The sequence below is a fragment of the Solea solea genome, chromosome 14 (genome assembly GCF_958295425.1).
Source record: "Solea solea chromosome 14, fSolSol10.1, whole genome shotgun sequence".
In the NCBI taxonomy this organism is placed as follows: Eukaryota; Metazoa; Chordata; class Actinopteri; order Pleuronectiformes; family Soleidae; genus Solea; species Solea solea.
The window spans coordinates 16,996,343-17,013,529 of NC_081147.1; the positions used below are offsets into that span (position 1 = coordinate 16,996,343).

General features: G+C 42.7%; 4 protein-coding genes across 6 annotated transcripts in view; 1 reads left to right on the forward strand and 3 right to left on the reverse strand.

Moving 5' to 3' along the window:
• Positions 1-14,155, reverse strand: part of LOC131472379 (protocadherin alpha-C2-like) — a 28,567-nt gene extending 14,412 nt beyond the window's left edge. Inside the window, exon 1 of one of the 3 annotated variants that reach the window (XM_058649486.1) lies at positions 11,537-14,155. In XM_058649486.1, the coding sequence (XP_058505469.1) occupies positions 11,537-14,023 (2,487 nt within the window). In that variant the 5' untranslated portion in view covers positions 14,024-14,155. The other 2 variants (XM_058649490.1, XM_058649488.1) reach the window with 2 other exon arrangements.
• The window catches only part of fgf18a (fibroblast growth factor 18a), an 82,285-nt gene that overhangs the window by 16,183 nt on the left and 48,915 nt on the right, over positions 1-17,187 (forward strand). The gene's annotated exons all lie outside the window — the stretch shown is intronic.
• LOC131472380 (protocadherin alpha-C2-like) lies at positions 5,720-8,164 on the reverse strand. Its single transcript, XM_058649491.1, has one exon. The coding sequence runs from the start codon at positions 8,151-8,153 to the stop codon at positions 5,730-5,732; it is 2,424 nt and encodes an 807-aa protein (XP_058505474.1). The 5' UTR covers positions 8,154-8,164; the 3' UTR covers positions 5,720-5,729.
• Positions 8,510-11,222, reverse strand: LOC131472378 (protocadherin alpha-C2-like). The gene has a single exon (XM_058649485.1). It carries the CDS (start codon positions 11,028-11,030, stop codon positions 8,523-8,525), a length of 2,508 nt encoding a protein of 835 aa, XP_058505468.1. The 5' UTR covers positions 11,031-11,222; the 3' UTR covers positions 8,510-8,522.

The following is a 17,187-nucleotide window of genomic DNA, read 5'->3' on the forward strand; positions in this document are numbered from 1 at the left end:
CTGCAGAGTAGAAGCTGCTGAGTCACTAGTATCTGATATTCCTGTTCCTCTTGGGATACTGGACACGATGTATCTGGAGCCCTTTGGCACCGGCTGTCTGACCACCATCTTTCCTTTCCTGGTCTCTGCTAGAAACAGACTGTACCAGTAGGCATCGTTGGAGACCAGAGTGGAATCTGCGATGGTGGAGTTCCTCTCGCTGATCACACTGTTCCTGCTGGGAGGAGCTGCTTTGCTGCTCTTAGGTTTCTGACACTTGAGCACGATGGTGACCAATACGGTGATCAGCAGGAGAAATGACACAGAGCCCAGACCGATCACCAAATACAGGTTCAGGTCTGAGAAGATGTCATACTCGAGAGGCACCTCAGTCATGTCAGAGTAGGCCTTAACTGCAGTCTCCATTGTGGACAGTTTGATGGTGACTGTAGCAGAGAGAGCAGGCTGCCCGTTGTCCTTGGCAACAACAACCATTCTCTGGTGTCGTGGATCTTTGTAACTGAACATCCTCATAGTCCGGATTTCTCCGTTATATTGGTCCAGACTGAACAAGGTGGCGTCAGTCACCTGTAGAAACTGGTAGGTAATCCGAGAGTTGAGCACAGAGTCTGTGTCTAAAGCGATCACTTTGGCAACCAGTGATCCTTTATCCGTGGATCTGGGGATTTTTTCCTCCACCACAGAGCCGTGCGCGCGCCACGGAGAGACAATAACCGGTGCGTTGTCGTTCTGGTCCACGATAATGATGTGTACAGTCACGTTACTGCTGAGTGGAGGAGAGCCAGAGTCTCTGGCCTCGATGTGGAAAAGAAACTCCTTCTCAATCTCATAGTCAAAAGTTTTCAGTGCGTAAAGATTGCCGTTCTCTGGGTTGATGGAGAACAACATGGACATGGAGGTGTTGGCTATCTCCTTCTCCAGGATGAAGTAAACTAGATACTGGTTTTCATGGAGGTCAGGGTCAAAGGCAGTGAGTGAACTGAGCAAGGCCCCAGGTGCGTTATTCTCCATCACACGTATAGTATAAAATGACAGAGGGAACTGTGGGACATTGTCATTAACATCCAGCAGCTCTAAAGTCATAGTTTCATTATCGGATAAAGGAGAAGAGCCTCTGTCTGTAACAGTGAAAGTGATGTCATATTCTGGAACCTTCTCACGGTCTAAGGGCTCTGACACCACTAATTCATAATAGTTATCAGAGGATTCTCTCAGTTTAAAAGGCATATTATCTGGAATATGAACATCAACTACTCCATTGTCACCTGAGTCTTTATCACTGACACTGACTACAGCTATCACTGTGTCTAATTCTATGTTTTCATTGACTGGACTACGAAATGATTTAATAGATATTTCTGGGTGGTTGTCATTCATGTCTTCAACCAGAATCTTTATGGTACATTGCGCTGATAAACTGTTGTCCCCATGATCAGTTGCTATAACTTCCATATCATAAATCCTGAAATCTTCATAGTTTAACACTCCCTTTACAGTAATTTCACCAGTCGATGGATTCAGATTAAACGTTTCCTGCGTTTTCTCTGACGTGTATAAACTAAAGGAGTACGTTATGTCAGAATTTGATCCTTCATCTAAGTCTGTTGCATTTAAATGGATAACAAGACTTCCTATGGGAGAATTTTCCAATATGTTTACGTTCAACCCCAACTTTTCAAATACGGGAGAGTTGTCATTTGTATCCAAAACATGAACAACAATGCTGACGGTGCCTGAACGAGCAGGTGTGCCCCCATCTACGGCAGTGAGTATTAAATTATGAACAGCCTGCTGCTCGCGGTCTAAGGTCTTTTTTAAGATGAATTCAGCAAATTTCGACCCATCTCTTCCTGTCTGAACTTCAATATTAAAATGTTCACTTTCACTCAGATGATATGTTTTCACTGAGTTGCTTCCGACATCAGGATCAACTGCATTGCTGAGAGAGAATCTCTCTCCTTTCGGTGTCGCTTCGGAAATGTCCAAGTGTATCGCGTCTCTTCGAAATTGTGGGGCGTTGTCGTTCATATCCAAAATTTCTACCTCAATGTTAAATATTCGCAGAGGGTTTTCCAGTGTCACTTCCAGTTTTACGTAACATGATGCTGACGATTTTGTAGGGCAAATATATTCCCTATCTATCTTTTCAACAACATACAGTTCACCAGTCTCTTTGTTCACATCCAGATATTTCTTATTTGCAATGATGTCAAGACGCATCTTCCTCTGATTCAGTGTTTTTACATCCAGTCCGAGATCAGTAGCGAGGTTTGCTACAACGGATCCTTCTTTCATTTCCTCGGGTATTGAGTAATGATTCACCGATGTCGATCCGTTACGAATGAAAGAAAAAACAACGAGGAAAACGAGCAGCACGTACCTTTTGCAAGACTCCATTGTTATATTAAACAGCATTGTTGTGTCCGTTTTTAGTTTAGTCTTAATAATGCAGGTTTGTATTAATGCTAAATTATGTTGTCATTGTCCTCATCCCAAACAAAGGCTTATCCGTTTTAAATAAACCGAAGATATTTCAGCAATAAAAAGGAAGAATGCGTTTTCGGAGCATTTTTTCAGCACCACGGAGCTGTGCGGTTTATTGACTGTCTGCCGTAAAGAGAGCGAGTCACTGTCATGGCGTTCATGGTCTGGCATTTTTCTGATAAAACAGCGCCACCCTTTATGTTTCTTTGAGTTTCAATACTGTTATTCCACACAGTAAAAATTAGGTACATCCGTAATATTTAAATGGTAGATTAACGTTAACAAATACATTTTTAGTAGAAATTAAGTATGGTATAATGTCCATATTTGATAGTTTTTTTAAATGTTTGTCTTGGTTTCTTACCTGCAGAGTAGAAGCTGCTGAGTCACTCGTATCTGATATTCCTGTTCCTCTTGGGATACTGGACACGATGTATCTGGAGCCCTTTGGCACCGGCTGTCTGACCACCATCTTCCCTTTCCTGGTCTCTGCTAGAAACAGACTGTACCAGTAGGCATCGTTGGACACCAGAGTGGAATCTGCGATGGTGGAGTTCCTCTCACTTATAACACTGTTCCTGCTGGGAGGAGCTGCTTTGCTGCTCTTAGATGTCTGACACTTGAGTACGATGGTGACCAATATGGTGATCAGCAGGAGAAATGACACAGAACCCAGACCGATCACCAAATACAGGTTCAGGTCTGAGAAGATGTCGTACTCCAGAGGCACCTCAGTCATGTCAGAGTAAGCCTTAGCTGCAGTCTCCATTGTGGACAGTTTGATGGTGACTGTAGCAGAGAGAGCAGGCTCCCCGTTGTCCTTAGCAACAACAACCATTCTCTGGTGGCGTGGATCTTTGTAACTGAACATCCTCATAGTCCGGATTTCTCCGTTATATTGATCCAGACTGAACAAGGTGGCGTCAGTCACTTGTAGAAACTGGTAGGTAATCCGAGAGTTGTGCACAGAGTCTGTGTCTAAAGCGATCACTTTGGCAACCAGTGATCCTTTATCAGTGGATCTGGGGATCTTTTCCTCTACCACTGAGCCATGCGCGCGCCACGGAGAGACAATAACCGGCGCGTTGTCGTTCTGGTCCACGATAATGATGTGTACAGTCACGTTACTGCTGAGTGGAGGAGAGCCAGAGTCTCTGGCCTCGATGTGGAAAAGAAACTCCTGCTCGATCTCATAGTCAAAAGTCTTCAGCGCGTAAAGATTACCGTTCTCTGGATTGATGGAGAACAACATGGACATGGAGGTGTTGGCTATCTCCTTCTCCAGGATGAAGTAAACTAGATACTGGTTTTCATGGAGGTCAGGGTCAAAGGCAGTGAGTGAACTGAGCAAGGCCCCAGGTGCGTTATTCTCCATCACACGTATAGTATAAAATGACAGAGGGAACTGTGGGACATTGTCATTAACATCCAGCAACTCTAAAGTCATAGTTTGATTATCAGATAAAGGAGGAGAGCCTCTGTCTGTAACAGTGAAAGTGATGTCATATTCTGGAACCTTCTCACGGTCTAAGGGCTCTGACACCACTAATTCATAATAGTTATCAGAGGATTCTCTCAGTTTGAAAGGCATATTATCTGGAATATGAACATCAACTACTCCATTGTCACCTGAGTCTTTATCACTGACACTAACTACAGCTATCACTGTGTCTAATTCTATGTTTTCATTGACTGGACTATGAAAGGATTTAATAGATATTTCTGGGTGGTTGTCATTCATATCTTCAACCAGAATCTTTATGGTACATTGCGCTGATAAACGATTGTCTCCATGATCAGTTGCTATAACTTCCATGTCATAAATCCTGAAATCCTCATAGTTCAACGTCCCCTTTACTGTAATTTCGCCGGTGGATGGATTTAGATTAAATGTTTGCTGCGTTTTCTCTGACGTATATAAACTATAGGCGTAAGTTATATCAGAATTTGATCCTTGATCTAAGTCTGTTGCATTTAGATCAACAACAATGCTTCCTATGGGGGAATTTTCCATTATTTTTATATTATAACTTGCTTTGTAAAATGCAGGAGCGTTATCATTTGTGTCCAACACACGAACAATAACACTGGCAGTCCCAGAACGAGCAGGTGTGCCTCCATCTACAGCTGTGAGTATTAAATTGTGAACAGCGTGCTCCTCCCGATCAAGATTTTTCTTTAATATCAAATCAGCAAACTTCGACCCGTCTCTTCCTGTCTGAACTTCAATGTTAAAATATTCGCCTTCACTCAGATGATATGTTTTAACTGAGTTGCTTCCGACATCAGGATCAACTGCATTGCTGAGAGAGAATCTCTCTCGTTTCGGTGTCGCTTCAGAAATGTCCAAGTGTATCACGTCTCTTCGAAATTGTGGGGCGTTGTCGTTCATATCCAAAATTTCTACTTCTATGTTAAAAATTCTTACTGGGTTTTCAAGTATTACCTCTAGTCTAAGGTAGCAAGATGACTTTGCGAGACATATATATTCCCTGTCAATCTTCTCGACAATATACAGTTCACCAGTCTCTTTGTTCACATCCAGATATTTCTTGTTGGCGATTATGTCTACACGCATCTTCCTCTGAATCAGTGTTTTTACATCCAGTCCGAGATCAGTAGCGAGGTTTGCTACAACGGATCCTTCTTTCATTTCCTCTGGTATTGAATAATGAGTCGCTGATGTCGATGCGTTACCAACGAGAGATAAAATTACGACAACAACGAGCATCACGTACCTTTTGCAAGACTCCATTGTTACATCGGACCGCATTTTTGTGGTCGTATTTACTGCACTTTCGTCTTGTTGCATCGCTTCAGTGGTTAAGTTCGATGTCATGGTCCTGATGCTAAATAAATCCATAAACATGTATTACCGAATATATGTCAGCAATAAAATAAACGATCGCATTTTCGGAGCCTCTTTTCAGCACCACGGAGCTGTCCGGTTTATCCACAGCCTGCTGTAATGAGAGCGAGTCACTGTCATGGCTTTCATGGTTTGTCATTTTTGTAATGGAACAGCGCCACCATTAGACTTTGTGAGACATTTCACTCAGTTTGACTAGATGACTTTTAAATGTTGTTCATTTTGTTTGACTTTAAACAATGGTATTTTGACAAGAAAACTGGGTTAATCTTTAACTCGTGCTGGATTCTTATTTTTTTTTACGAATAATTTAAAAATAGAAATTAAATATGACGTAATGCCCATAATTGATAATCTTTCAAAATTAATGTGTGTCTTAGTTTCTTACCTGCAGAGTAGAAGCTGCTGAGTCACTCGTATCTGATATTCCTGTTCCTCTTGGGATACTGGACACGATGTATCTGGAGCCCTTTGGCACCGGCTGTCTGACCACCATCTTTCCTTTCCTGGTCTCTGCTAGAAACAGACTGTACCAGTAGGCATCGTTGGACACCAGAGTGGAATCTGCGATGGTGGAGTTCCTCTCACTGATAACACTGTTCCTGCTGGGAGGAGCTGCTTTGCTGCTCTTAGGTGTCTGACACTTGAGCACGATGGTGACCAATATGGTGATCAGCAGGAGAAATGACACAGAGCCCAGACCGATCACCAAATACAGGTTCAGGTCTGAGAAGATGTCGTACTCCAGAGGCACCTCAGTCATGTCAGAGTAGGCTTTAACTGCAGTCTCCATTGTGGACAGTTTGATGGTGACTGTAGCAGAGAGAGCAGGCTCCCCGTTGTCCTTGGCAACAACAACCATTCTCTGGTGGCGTGGATCTTTGTAACTGAACATCCTCATAGTCCGGATTTCTCCGTTATATTGGTCCAGACTGAACAAGGTTGCGTCAGTCACCTGTAGAAACTGGTAGGTAATCCGAGAGTTGTGCACAGAGTCTGTGTCTAAGGCGATCACTTTGGCAACCAGTGATCCTTTATCAGTAGATCTGGGGATCTTTTCCTCTACCACTGAGCCATGCGCGCGCCACGGAGAGACAATAACCGGCGCGTTGTCGTTCTGGTCCACGATAATGATGTGTACAGTCACGTTACTGCTGAGTGGAGGAGAGCCAGAGTCTCTGGCCTCGATGTGGAAAAGAAACTCCTTCTCGATCTCATAGTCAAAAGTTTTCAGTGCATAAAGATTACCGTTCTCTGGGTTGATGGAGAACAACATGGACATGGAGGTGTTGGCTATCTCCTTCTCCAGGATGAAGTAAACTAGATACTGGTTTTCATGGAGGTCAGGGTCAAAGGCAGTGAGTGAACTGAGCAAGGCCCCAGGTGCGTTATTCTCCATCACACGTATAGTATAAAATGACAGAGGGAACTGTGGGACATTGTCATTAACATCCAGCAACTCTAAAGTCATAGTTTGATTATCAGATAAAGGAGGAGAGCCTCTGTCTGTAACAGTGAAAGTGATGTCATATTCTGGAACCTTCTCACGGTCTAAGGGCTCTGACACCACTAATTCATAATAGTTATCAGAGGATTCTCTCAGTTTAAAAGGCATATTATCTGGAATATGAACATCAACTACTCCATTGTCACCTGAGTCTTTATCACTGACACTAACTACAGCTATCACTGTGTCTAATTCTATATTTTCATTGACTGGACTATGAAAGGATTTAATCGATATTTCTGGGTGGTTGTCATTCATGTCTTCAACCAGAATCTTTATGGTACATTGTGCTGATAAACGATTGTCTCCATGATCAGTTGCTATAACTTCCATATCATAAATCCTGAAGTCCTCATAGTTTAACATATCCTTCACAGTAATTTCACCAGTGGATGGATTCAGATTAAATGTTTGCTGCGTTTTCTCTGACGTATATAAACTATAGGCGTAAGTTATATCAGAATTTGATCCTTGATCTAAGTCTGTTACATTTAGATCAACAACAAGGCTTCCTATGGGTGAATTTTCCATGATTTTTATGTTATAACTTGCTTTGTCAAATACAGGAGCGTTATCATTTGTGTCCAACACATGGACAATAACACTGGCAGTACCAGAACGAGCAGGTGTGCCTCCATCTACAGCTGTGAGTACTAAATTATGAACAGCCTGAGTCTCCCGGTCTAAAGACTTTGTCAATATCAAATCAGCAAACTTCGAGCCTTCTCTTCCTGTCTGAACTTCAATGTTAAAATGTTCACTTTCACTCAGATGATATGTTTTCACTGAGTTGCTTCCGACATCAGGATCAACTGCATTGCTGAGAGAGAATCTCTCTCCTTTCGGCGTCGCTTCAGAAATGTCCAAGTGTATCGCGTCTCTTCGAAATTGTGGGGCGTTGTCGTTCATATCCAAAATTTCTACCTCAATGTTAAATATTCTCAATGGGTTTTCTAGTGTCACTTCTAGTCTGAGATAGCAAGAAGCTAAGGACTTGGTATTGCAGTTTTCTCTATCAATCTTCTCGACAACATACAGTTCACCAGTCTCTTTGTTCACATCCAGATATTTTTTGTTGGCGATTATGTCTACACGCATCTTCCTCTGATTCAGTATTTTTACATCCAGTCCGAGATCAGTAGCGAGGTTTGCTACAACTGATCCTTCTTTCATTTCCTCGGGTATTGAATAATGAGTCACTGATGTCGATGCGTTACCAACGAGAGATAAAACAATCGGAACAACAAGCAGCACGTACCTTGTACAAGAATCCATTGTTACATCGGGCTGCATTGTTGTGTCTGTATTTACCGCACTTCAGTCGTTGTTGGGTAGCTTTGCTTCAATGATTAAGTTTGATGTGATGTTCCTGATGCCAGAAATGTTTATACAAAATTAATATTGAAAATGTTTCAGCAATTAAAACGAAAATCGCATTTCGGTGCACCTTTTCTTCGCCGCGGAGCTGTCCGGCGTACCCACAGTCTGCCGTAAAGAGAGCGAGTCACTGTAATGGCGTTCGTGGTCTGGCATTTTACTGATAAAACAGCGCCACCCTTGAGGTTTTTGTGAGACACTTTGGTACATTTAACCAGATGACTTTTAAATGTAGTTTAATTCGTTTGAGTTGAAATACTGGTATATTTGACAATAAAATCAGGTTCACCTCTGGCGTTTATTTCCTAGATTTTTTTTTTGTTTATCAAACTCTTTATAATTAAAACGAGATGTATCATTATTACCATATTTTGTCAAAGTGTGTGTATTAATTCCTACCTGCAGAGTAGAAGCTGCTGAGTCACTAGTATCCGACAGTCCTGTTCCTCTTGGGATACTGGACACGATGTATCTGGAGCCCTTTGGCACCGGCTGTCTGACCACCATCTTTCCTTTCCTGGTCTCTGCTAGAAACAGACTGTACCAGTAGGCATCGTTGGACACCAGAGTGGAATCTGCGATGGTGGAGTTCCTCTCACTGATCACACTGTTCCTGCTGGGAGGAGCTGCTTTGCTGCTCTTAGGTGTCTGACACTTGAGCACAATGGTGACCAATATGGTGATCAGCAGGAGAAATGACACAGAGCCCAGACCGATCACCAAATACAGGTTCAGGTCTGAGAATATGTCGTACTCCAGAGGCACCTCAGTCATGTCAGAGTAGGCCTTAACTGCAGTCTCCATTGTGGATAGTTTGATGGTGACTGTAGCAGAGAGAGCCGGCTCCCCGTTGTCCTTGGCAACAACAACCATTCTCTGGTGGCGTGGATCTTTGTAACTGAACATCCTCATAGTCCGGATTTCTCCGTTATATTGGTCCAGACTGAACAAGGTGGCGTCAGTCACTTGTAGAAACTGGTAGGTAATCCGAGAGTTGTGCACCGAGTCTGTGTCTAAAGCGATCACTTTGGCAACCAGTGATCCTTTATCAGTGGATCTGGGGATCTTTTCCTCCACCAATGAGCCGTGCGCGCGCCACGGAGAGACAATAACCGGAGCGTTATCATTCTGGTCCACAATAATGATGTGTACAGTCACGTTACTGCTGAGTGGAGGAGAGCCAGAGTCTCTGGCCTCGATGTGGAAAAGAAACTCCTTCTCGATCTCATAGTCAAAAGTTTTCAGTGCGTAAAGATTACCATTCTCTGGGTTGATGGAGAACAACATGGACATGGAGGTGTTGGCTATCTCCTTCTCCAGGATGAAGTAAACTAGATACTGGTTTTCATGGAGATCAGGGTCAAAGGCAGTGAGTGAACTGAGCAAGGCCCCAGGTGCATTATTCTCCATCACACGTATAGTATAAAATGACAGAGGGAACTGTGGGACATTGTCATTAACATCCAGCAGCTCTAAAGTCATAGTTTCATTGTCAGATAAAGGGGGAGAGCCTCTGTCTGTAACAGTGAAAGTGATGTCATATTCTGGAACCTTCTCGCGGTCTAAGGGCTCTGACACCACTAATTCATAATAGTTATCAGAGGATTCTCTCAGTTTGAAAGGCATATTATCTGGAATATGAACATCAACTACTCCATTGTCACCTGAGTCTTTATCACTGACACTAACTACAGCTATCACTGTGTCTAATTCTATGTTTTCATTTACTGGACTATGAAAGGATTTAATAGATATTTCTGGGTGGTTGTCATTCATGTCTTCAACCAGAATCTTTATGGTACATTGTGCTGATAAACGATTGTCTCCATGATCAGTTGCTATAACTTCCATATCATAAATCCTGAAATCCTCATAGTTTAACATTCCCTTGACTGTAATTTCGCCAGTGGATGGATTCAGATTAAATGTTTGCTGCGTTTTCTCTGACGTATATAAACTATAGGAGTAAGTTATATCAGAATTCGATCCTTCATCTAAATCTGTTGCATTTAGATCAACAACAAGGCTTCCAATGGGAGAATTTTCCATTATTTTAACGTTTGTAATCGCTTCCTTAAACACAGGAGCGTTATCATTTGTGTCTAGCACACGAACAATAACACTGGCAGTACCAGAACGAGCAGGTGTGCCTCCATCTACGGCTGTGAGTATTAGGTTATGAATAGCCTGCTCCTCTCTGTCTAAAGTTTTTTGTAAAATGAATTCTGCAAATTTCGACCCGTCTCTTCCTGTCTGAACTTCAATGTTAAAATATTCACTTTCACTCAGATGATATGTTTTCACAGAGTTGCTTCCGACATCAGGATCAACTGCATTGCTGAGAGAGAATCTCTCTCCTTTCGGTGTCGCTTCAGAAATGTCCAAGTGTATCGCATCTCTACGAAATTGTGGGGCGTTGTCGTTCATATCCAAAATTTCCACTTCTATGTTAAAAATTCGTACTGGATTTTCCAGTATTACTTCCAGTTTGAGATAGCATGACGCTGAGGACTTGGTATTGCAGTTTTCTCTATCAATCTTCTCAACAATATACAGTTCACCAGTCTCTTTGTTCACATCCAGATATTTTTTGTTGGCGATTATGTCTACACGCATCTTCCTCTGATTCAGTGTTTTTACATCCAGTCCGAGATCATTAGCGAGGTTTGCTACAACTGATCCTTCTTTCATTTCCTCCGGTATTGAGTAATGGTTCGCGGATGTCATTGTCTTTTGAACAAAACATGAAATTGCGAGAACAACGAGCAGCACGTACCTTTTGCAAGACTCCATTGTTAAACTGGATCCGTTGCTGTGTCCTTTAACTTAATCTTTATACTGGACGTTTATACCAATGTTAAACCGTGTTATCTTAATCGTGATAACAAACATATCCATTCCAGTTTAAATCCGTACATATTTCACCAATAATAAAGACGATGACGTTTGAGAGCGGCTTTTCAGCACCGCGGAGCTGTCTGGTTTATTCTCCGACTGACGTAATAGGAGCGAGTCACCGTTATGGCGTTCATGGCCTGTCGTTTTACTTAGAAAACAGCGCCACCCTTTAGGTTTGGTAGACTTAATGGTACATATAAAAAGATGACGTTTAAACGAACGTCGTCTATTGATTTAATTTTCAGTCTGAATACTGATGTTTCTAACACGAAAATCGCGTTTATCATTAACCTTCATGCGGTTAACAATTGAAGTTTATTTTCTGACATTCAGTTATACAAAGGAAGTATGACATAATGCCTATAATTGGCACTGTATTAAATGTGACACTGTATTCCTACCTGCAGAGTAGACGCTGCTGAGTCACTCGTATCTGATATTCCTGTTCCTCTTGGGATACTGGACACGATGTATCTGGAGCCCTTTGGCACCGGCTGTCTGACCACCATCTTTCCTTTCCTGGTCTCTGCTAGAAACAGACTGTACCAGTAGGCATCGTTGGACACCAGAGTGGAATCTGCGATGGTGGAGTTCCTCTCACTGATCACACTGTTCCTGCTGGGAGGAGCTGCTTTGCTGCTCTTAGGTGTCTGACACTTGAGCACGATGGTGACCAATATGGTGATCAGCAGGAGAAATGACACAGAGCCCAGACCGATCACCAAATACAGGTTCAGGTCTGAGAATATGTCGTACTCCAGAGGCACCTCAGTCATGTCAGAGTAAGCCTTAACTGCAGTCTCCATTGTGGACAGTTTGATGGTGACTGTAGCAGAGAGAGCAGGTTGTCCGTTGTCCTTGGCAACAACAACCATTCTCTGGTGGCGTGGATCTTTGTAACTGAACATTCTCATAGTCCGGATTTCTCCGTTATATTGGTCCAGACTGAACAAGGTGGCGTCAGTCACCTGTAGAAACTGGTAGGTAATCCGAGAGTTGTGCACCGAGTCTGTGTCTAAAGCGATCACTTTGGCAACCAGTGATCCTTTATCAGTGGATCTGGGGATTTTTTCCTCCACCACAGAGCCGTGCGCGCGCCACGGAGAGACAATAACCGGAGCGTTGTCATTCTGGTCCACGATAAGGATGTGTACAGTCACGTTACTGCTGAGTGGAGGAGAGCCAGAGTCTCTGGCCTCGATGTGGAAAATAAACTCCTTCTCGATCTCATAGTCAAAAGTTTTCAGTGCGTAAAGATTACCGTTCTCTGGGTTGATGGAGAACAACATGGACATGGAGGTGTTGGCTATCTCCTTCTCCAGGATGAAGTAAACTAGATACTGGTTTTCATGGAGGTCAGGGTCAAAGGCAGTGAGTGAACTGAGCAAGGCCCCAGGTGCGTTATTCTCCATCACACGTATAGTATAAAATGACAGAGGGAACTGTGGGACATTGTCATTAACATCCAGCAGCTCTAAAGTCATAGTTTGATTATCAGATAAAGGAGGAGAGCCTCTGTCTGTAACAGTGAAAGTGATGTCATATTCTGGAACCTTCTCACGGTCTAAGGGCTCTGACACCACTAATTCATAATAGTTATCAGAGGATTCTCTCAGTTTGAAAGGCATATTATCTGGAATATGAATATCAACTATTCCATTGACACCTGAGTCTTTATCACTGACACTAACTACAGCTATCACTGTGTCTAATTCTAGGTTTTCATTTACTGGACTATGAAATGATTTAATAGATATTTCTGGGTGGTTGTCATTCATATCTTCAACCAGAATCTTCAATGTACATTGTGCTGATAAACGATTGTCTCCATGATCATTTGCTATAACTTCCATATTATAAATCCTGAAGTCTTCATAGTTTAACATTCCCTTTACAGTAATTTCACCAGTGGATGGATTCAGATTAAATGTTTGCTGCGTTTTCTCTGACGTATATAAACTATAGGAGTAAGTTATGTCAGAGTTTGATCCTTCATCCAAGTCTGTTGCATTGACATCAATGACAAGACTTCCGATGGGAGAATTTTCCATTATTTTAACATTTATCGTTGCTTCCTTAAACACAGGAGCGTTATCATTTGTGTCCAACACACGAACAATAACACTGGCAGTACCAGAACGAGCAGGTGTGCCTCCATCTACAGCTGTGAGTATTAAGTTATGAACAGCCTGATTCTCCCGGTCTAAATTACTTTTTAAAATAACGTCAGCAAATTTCGAACCATCTCTTCCTGTCTGAACTTCAATGTTAAAATATTCACTATCACTCAGATGATATGTTTTAACTGAGTTGCTTCCGACATCAGGATCAACTGCATTGCTGAGAGAGAATCTCTCTCCTTTCGGTGTCGCTTCGGAAATGTCCAAGTGTATCGCGTCTCTTCGAAATTGTGGGGCGTTGTCGTTCATATCCGAAATTTCCACTTCTATGTTAAAAATTCGTACTGGATTTTCCAATATTACTTCCAGTTTGACATAACATGATGCTGACGATTTTGAAGGGCAAAGATATTCCCTGTCAATCTTCTCGACAACATACAGTTCACCAGTCTCTTTGTTCACATCCAGATATTTTTTGTTGGCGATTATGTCTACACGCATCTTCCTCTGATTCAGTGTTTTTACATCCAGTCCGAGATCAGTAGCGAGGTTTGCTACAACAGATCCTTCTTTCATTTCCTCAGGTATTGAATAATGAGTCACTGATGTCGATGCGTTACCAACGAAAGATAAAACAATGACAACAACGAGCAGCCCGTACCTTTTGCAAGACTCCATTGTTACATCGGACCGCGTTGGTGTGTTCGTATTTACTGCCCTTAAGTCTTTGAAGAATATCGTTTCTTCAGTGGTTAAGTTTGATGTCATGGCCCTGATGCCAAATATATCCACACAAATGTAATACCGAAGATATTTCAGCTTCAAAAAACGATAGCATTTTCGGAGCAGCGTTTCAGCACCACGGAGCTGTCCGGTTTATTTCCAGACTGCCGTACTGAGAGCGAGTCGTTGTCATCATGACGTTCCCGAACCGGCAATTTACTGATAAAACAGCGCCACCCTTTCGGTGATGTGACACACTTTGGTACATTTCACCTGGTGAATTGTAAATCTCATTCATTTATTTCAAAAGAAAACCAGGTAATATGCAGGGTATATGAGGTAAACAGTTACACAGTAACTAAACAGTTACACAAAATCCTAATTTTCAAATTTAAACTAGCTTTAAAAACGGTGTCTATTGGTTTCTTACCTGTAGAGTAGAAGCTGCCGAGTCACTAGTATCTGATATTCCTGTTCCTCTTGGGATACTGGACACGATGTATCTGGAGCCCTTTGGCACCGGCTGTCTGACCACCATCTTTCCTTTCCTGGTCTCTGCTAGAAACAGACTGTACCAGTAGGCATCGTTGGACACCAAAGTGGAATCTGCGATGGTGGAGTTCCTCTCACTGATCACACTGTTCCTGCTGGGAGGAGCTGCTTTGCTGCTCTTAGGTGTCTGACACTTGAGCACGATGGTGACCAATATGGTGATCAGCAGGAGAAATGACACAGAGCCCAGACCGATCACCAAATACAGGTTCAGGTCTGAAAAGATGTCATACTCCAGAGGCACCTCAGTCATGTCAGAGTAGGCCTTAACTGCAGTTTCTATTGTGGACAGTTTGATGGTGACTGTAGCAGAGAGAGCAGGCTCCCCATTGTCCTTGGCAACAACAACCATTCTCTGGTGGCGTGGATCTTTGTAACTGAACATCCTCATAGTCCGGATCTCTCCGTTATATTGGTCCAGACTGAACAAGGTGGCGTCAGTCACCTGTAGAAACTGGTAGGTAATCCGAGAGTTGTGCACCGAGTCTGTGTCTAAAGCGATCACTTTGGCAACCAGTGATCCTTTATCAGTGGATCTGGGGATTTTTTCCTCCACCACAGAGCCGTGCGCGCGCCACGGAGAGACAATAACCGGAGCGTTGTCATTCTGGTCCACGATAATGATGTGTACAGTCACGTTACTGCTGAGTGGAGGAGAGCCAGAGTCTCTGGCCTCGATGTGGAAAAGAAACTCCTTCTCGATCTCATAGTCAAAAGTTTTCAGTGCGTAAAGATTACCGTTCTCTGGGTTGATGGAGAACAACATGGACATGGAGGTGTTGGCTATCTCCTTCTCCAGAATGAAGTAAACTAGATACTGGTTTTCATGGAGGTCAGGGTCAAAGGCAGTGAGTGAACTGAGCAAGGCCCCAGGTGCGTTATTCTCCATCACACGTATAGTATAAAATGACAGAGGGAACTTTGGCGCGTTGTCATTAATATCCAATAGATGCACAGTTATTGTTTCATTGTCAGATAAAGGTGGAGTTCCCGCATCTGTCACTATCAGTCTAATGTCATATTCAGGCATTGATTCACGATCTAAGGGCTCAGACACTATGAGTTTGTAATGCACAGGTCCTTCTAATGACTTGTTAAGAATAAAGGGCATGGGCTGGTGTATAGATAAGCTTACTTTTCCATTATCGCCACTGTCTCTGTCACTCACGCCTATCACAGCAATAATGCTCCCTACTGGAATATTCTCATCTACTGTGTTTTTAACAGATTGTATTGTAATGTCTGGATAATTGTCATTCATATCTGTCACGTGGATGACTACTTTACACTGTCCCAGCAAAGGCTGCGTCCCCTTGTCTCTGGCCTCGATGTACATCTCATAAAACGCCATGTCCTCATAGTCAATCGTACCCTTCACTGTTATTTCCCCTGTGTTCGGATTCAATGCAAATACACCTTGAGTTTTTTCTGATGTGTAAAGGGTGAATGAGTACACTATCTCTGAGTTCTGACCCTCGTCAACATCCGTAGCGTTAAGCCTCATCACTAATGTCCCGATGGGAGCATTTTCAGTCATGTTAATTGTATAAGTCGGCCTGTCAAAACGAGGAGGATTGTCGTTTGTGTCCTGCACTCTAACAATAATATTGGCTGTACCGGAGCGCACGGGGACCCCGCCGTCTACAGCCGTCAGTATCAAATGATGAACCGGTTTCTCCTCTCTATCTAAAGACTTAGTCAACACCAGATCCACATACTGAGTTCCGTCACTGCCCGTCTGAATTTCGATGGTGAAATGTTCACTGACACTGAGCTTGTACGTTTTTATTGTGTTTGTCCCAACATCTGGATCCACCGCATTAGGCAGAGAGAATCTCTCTCCTGGCGTTGCCGATTCTGAAACATCCAGCTCTACTTTGTCTCGTCGAAAATTTGGAGCATTATCATTTATGTCTGTTATTTCAAGTTCAATGTTGAAGATGCGTAGAGGGTTTTCTATGATGACGTCTAGCTTTAGGAAACATGATGTCGGCTTCGCCGGACAAATGTATTCTCTGTCTATCTTCTCTACAATATACAGCTCCCCCGTCTTTTTGTTAAAATCCAGATATTTCTTGTTACTTAAAATATCAAGTTTTACCTCTCGTTGTGCCAAACCTCCAGGCTCAAGTCCCAAATCTGCAACGAGATTAGCCACGACTGAGCCCCTTTCCATCTCCTCGGCTATGGAGTACCGAGTCACAGACAAAGCACTGGGCCATACCGCACACAAGACAAAGACACTGGCCCACATATTCATCCTTTCACTTGCAGGGAAAATAATCCAGCTTCGGAGGGGCTTTTCTGGTTTTTACCGTCTGAAAAATATGTTATATATGTTGTCAATTTTACAAATAAAACGCAATAAAATTCCAGAGAGATGTGTCTTGCACCCTTCTCGAATAGGTGTGTCATGACTTCAGTGAGCGAGCTTTCATATGCTTTAGTAGTCAACAGTGACACCATGTGCCAGAGACTGCACATAGTACACTCATGAGCCAGCCATGATTTGGATGAAATGTGGTTTCAGTGGACAGTGACACGAAGCAGGGTTCACTGGTTTGGTTTAGATTTAGAGCGAGTAAAACGTAATGATTGAAATTATAACAATGAAGTAACTATCTATATTCTCCAGTTTGTACTTTTAATAATATTCA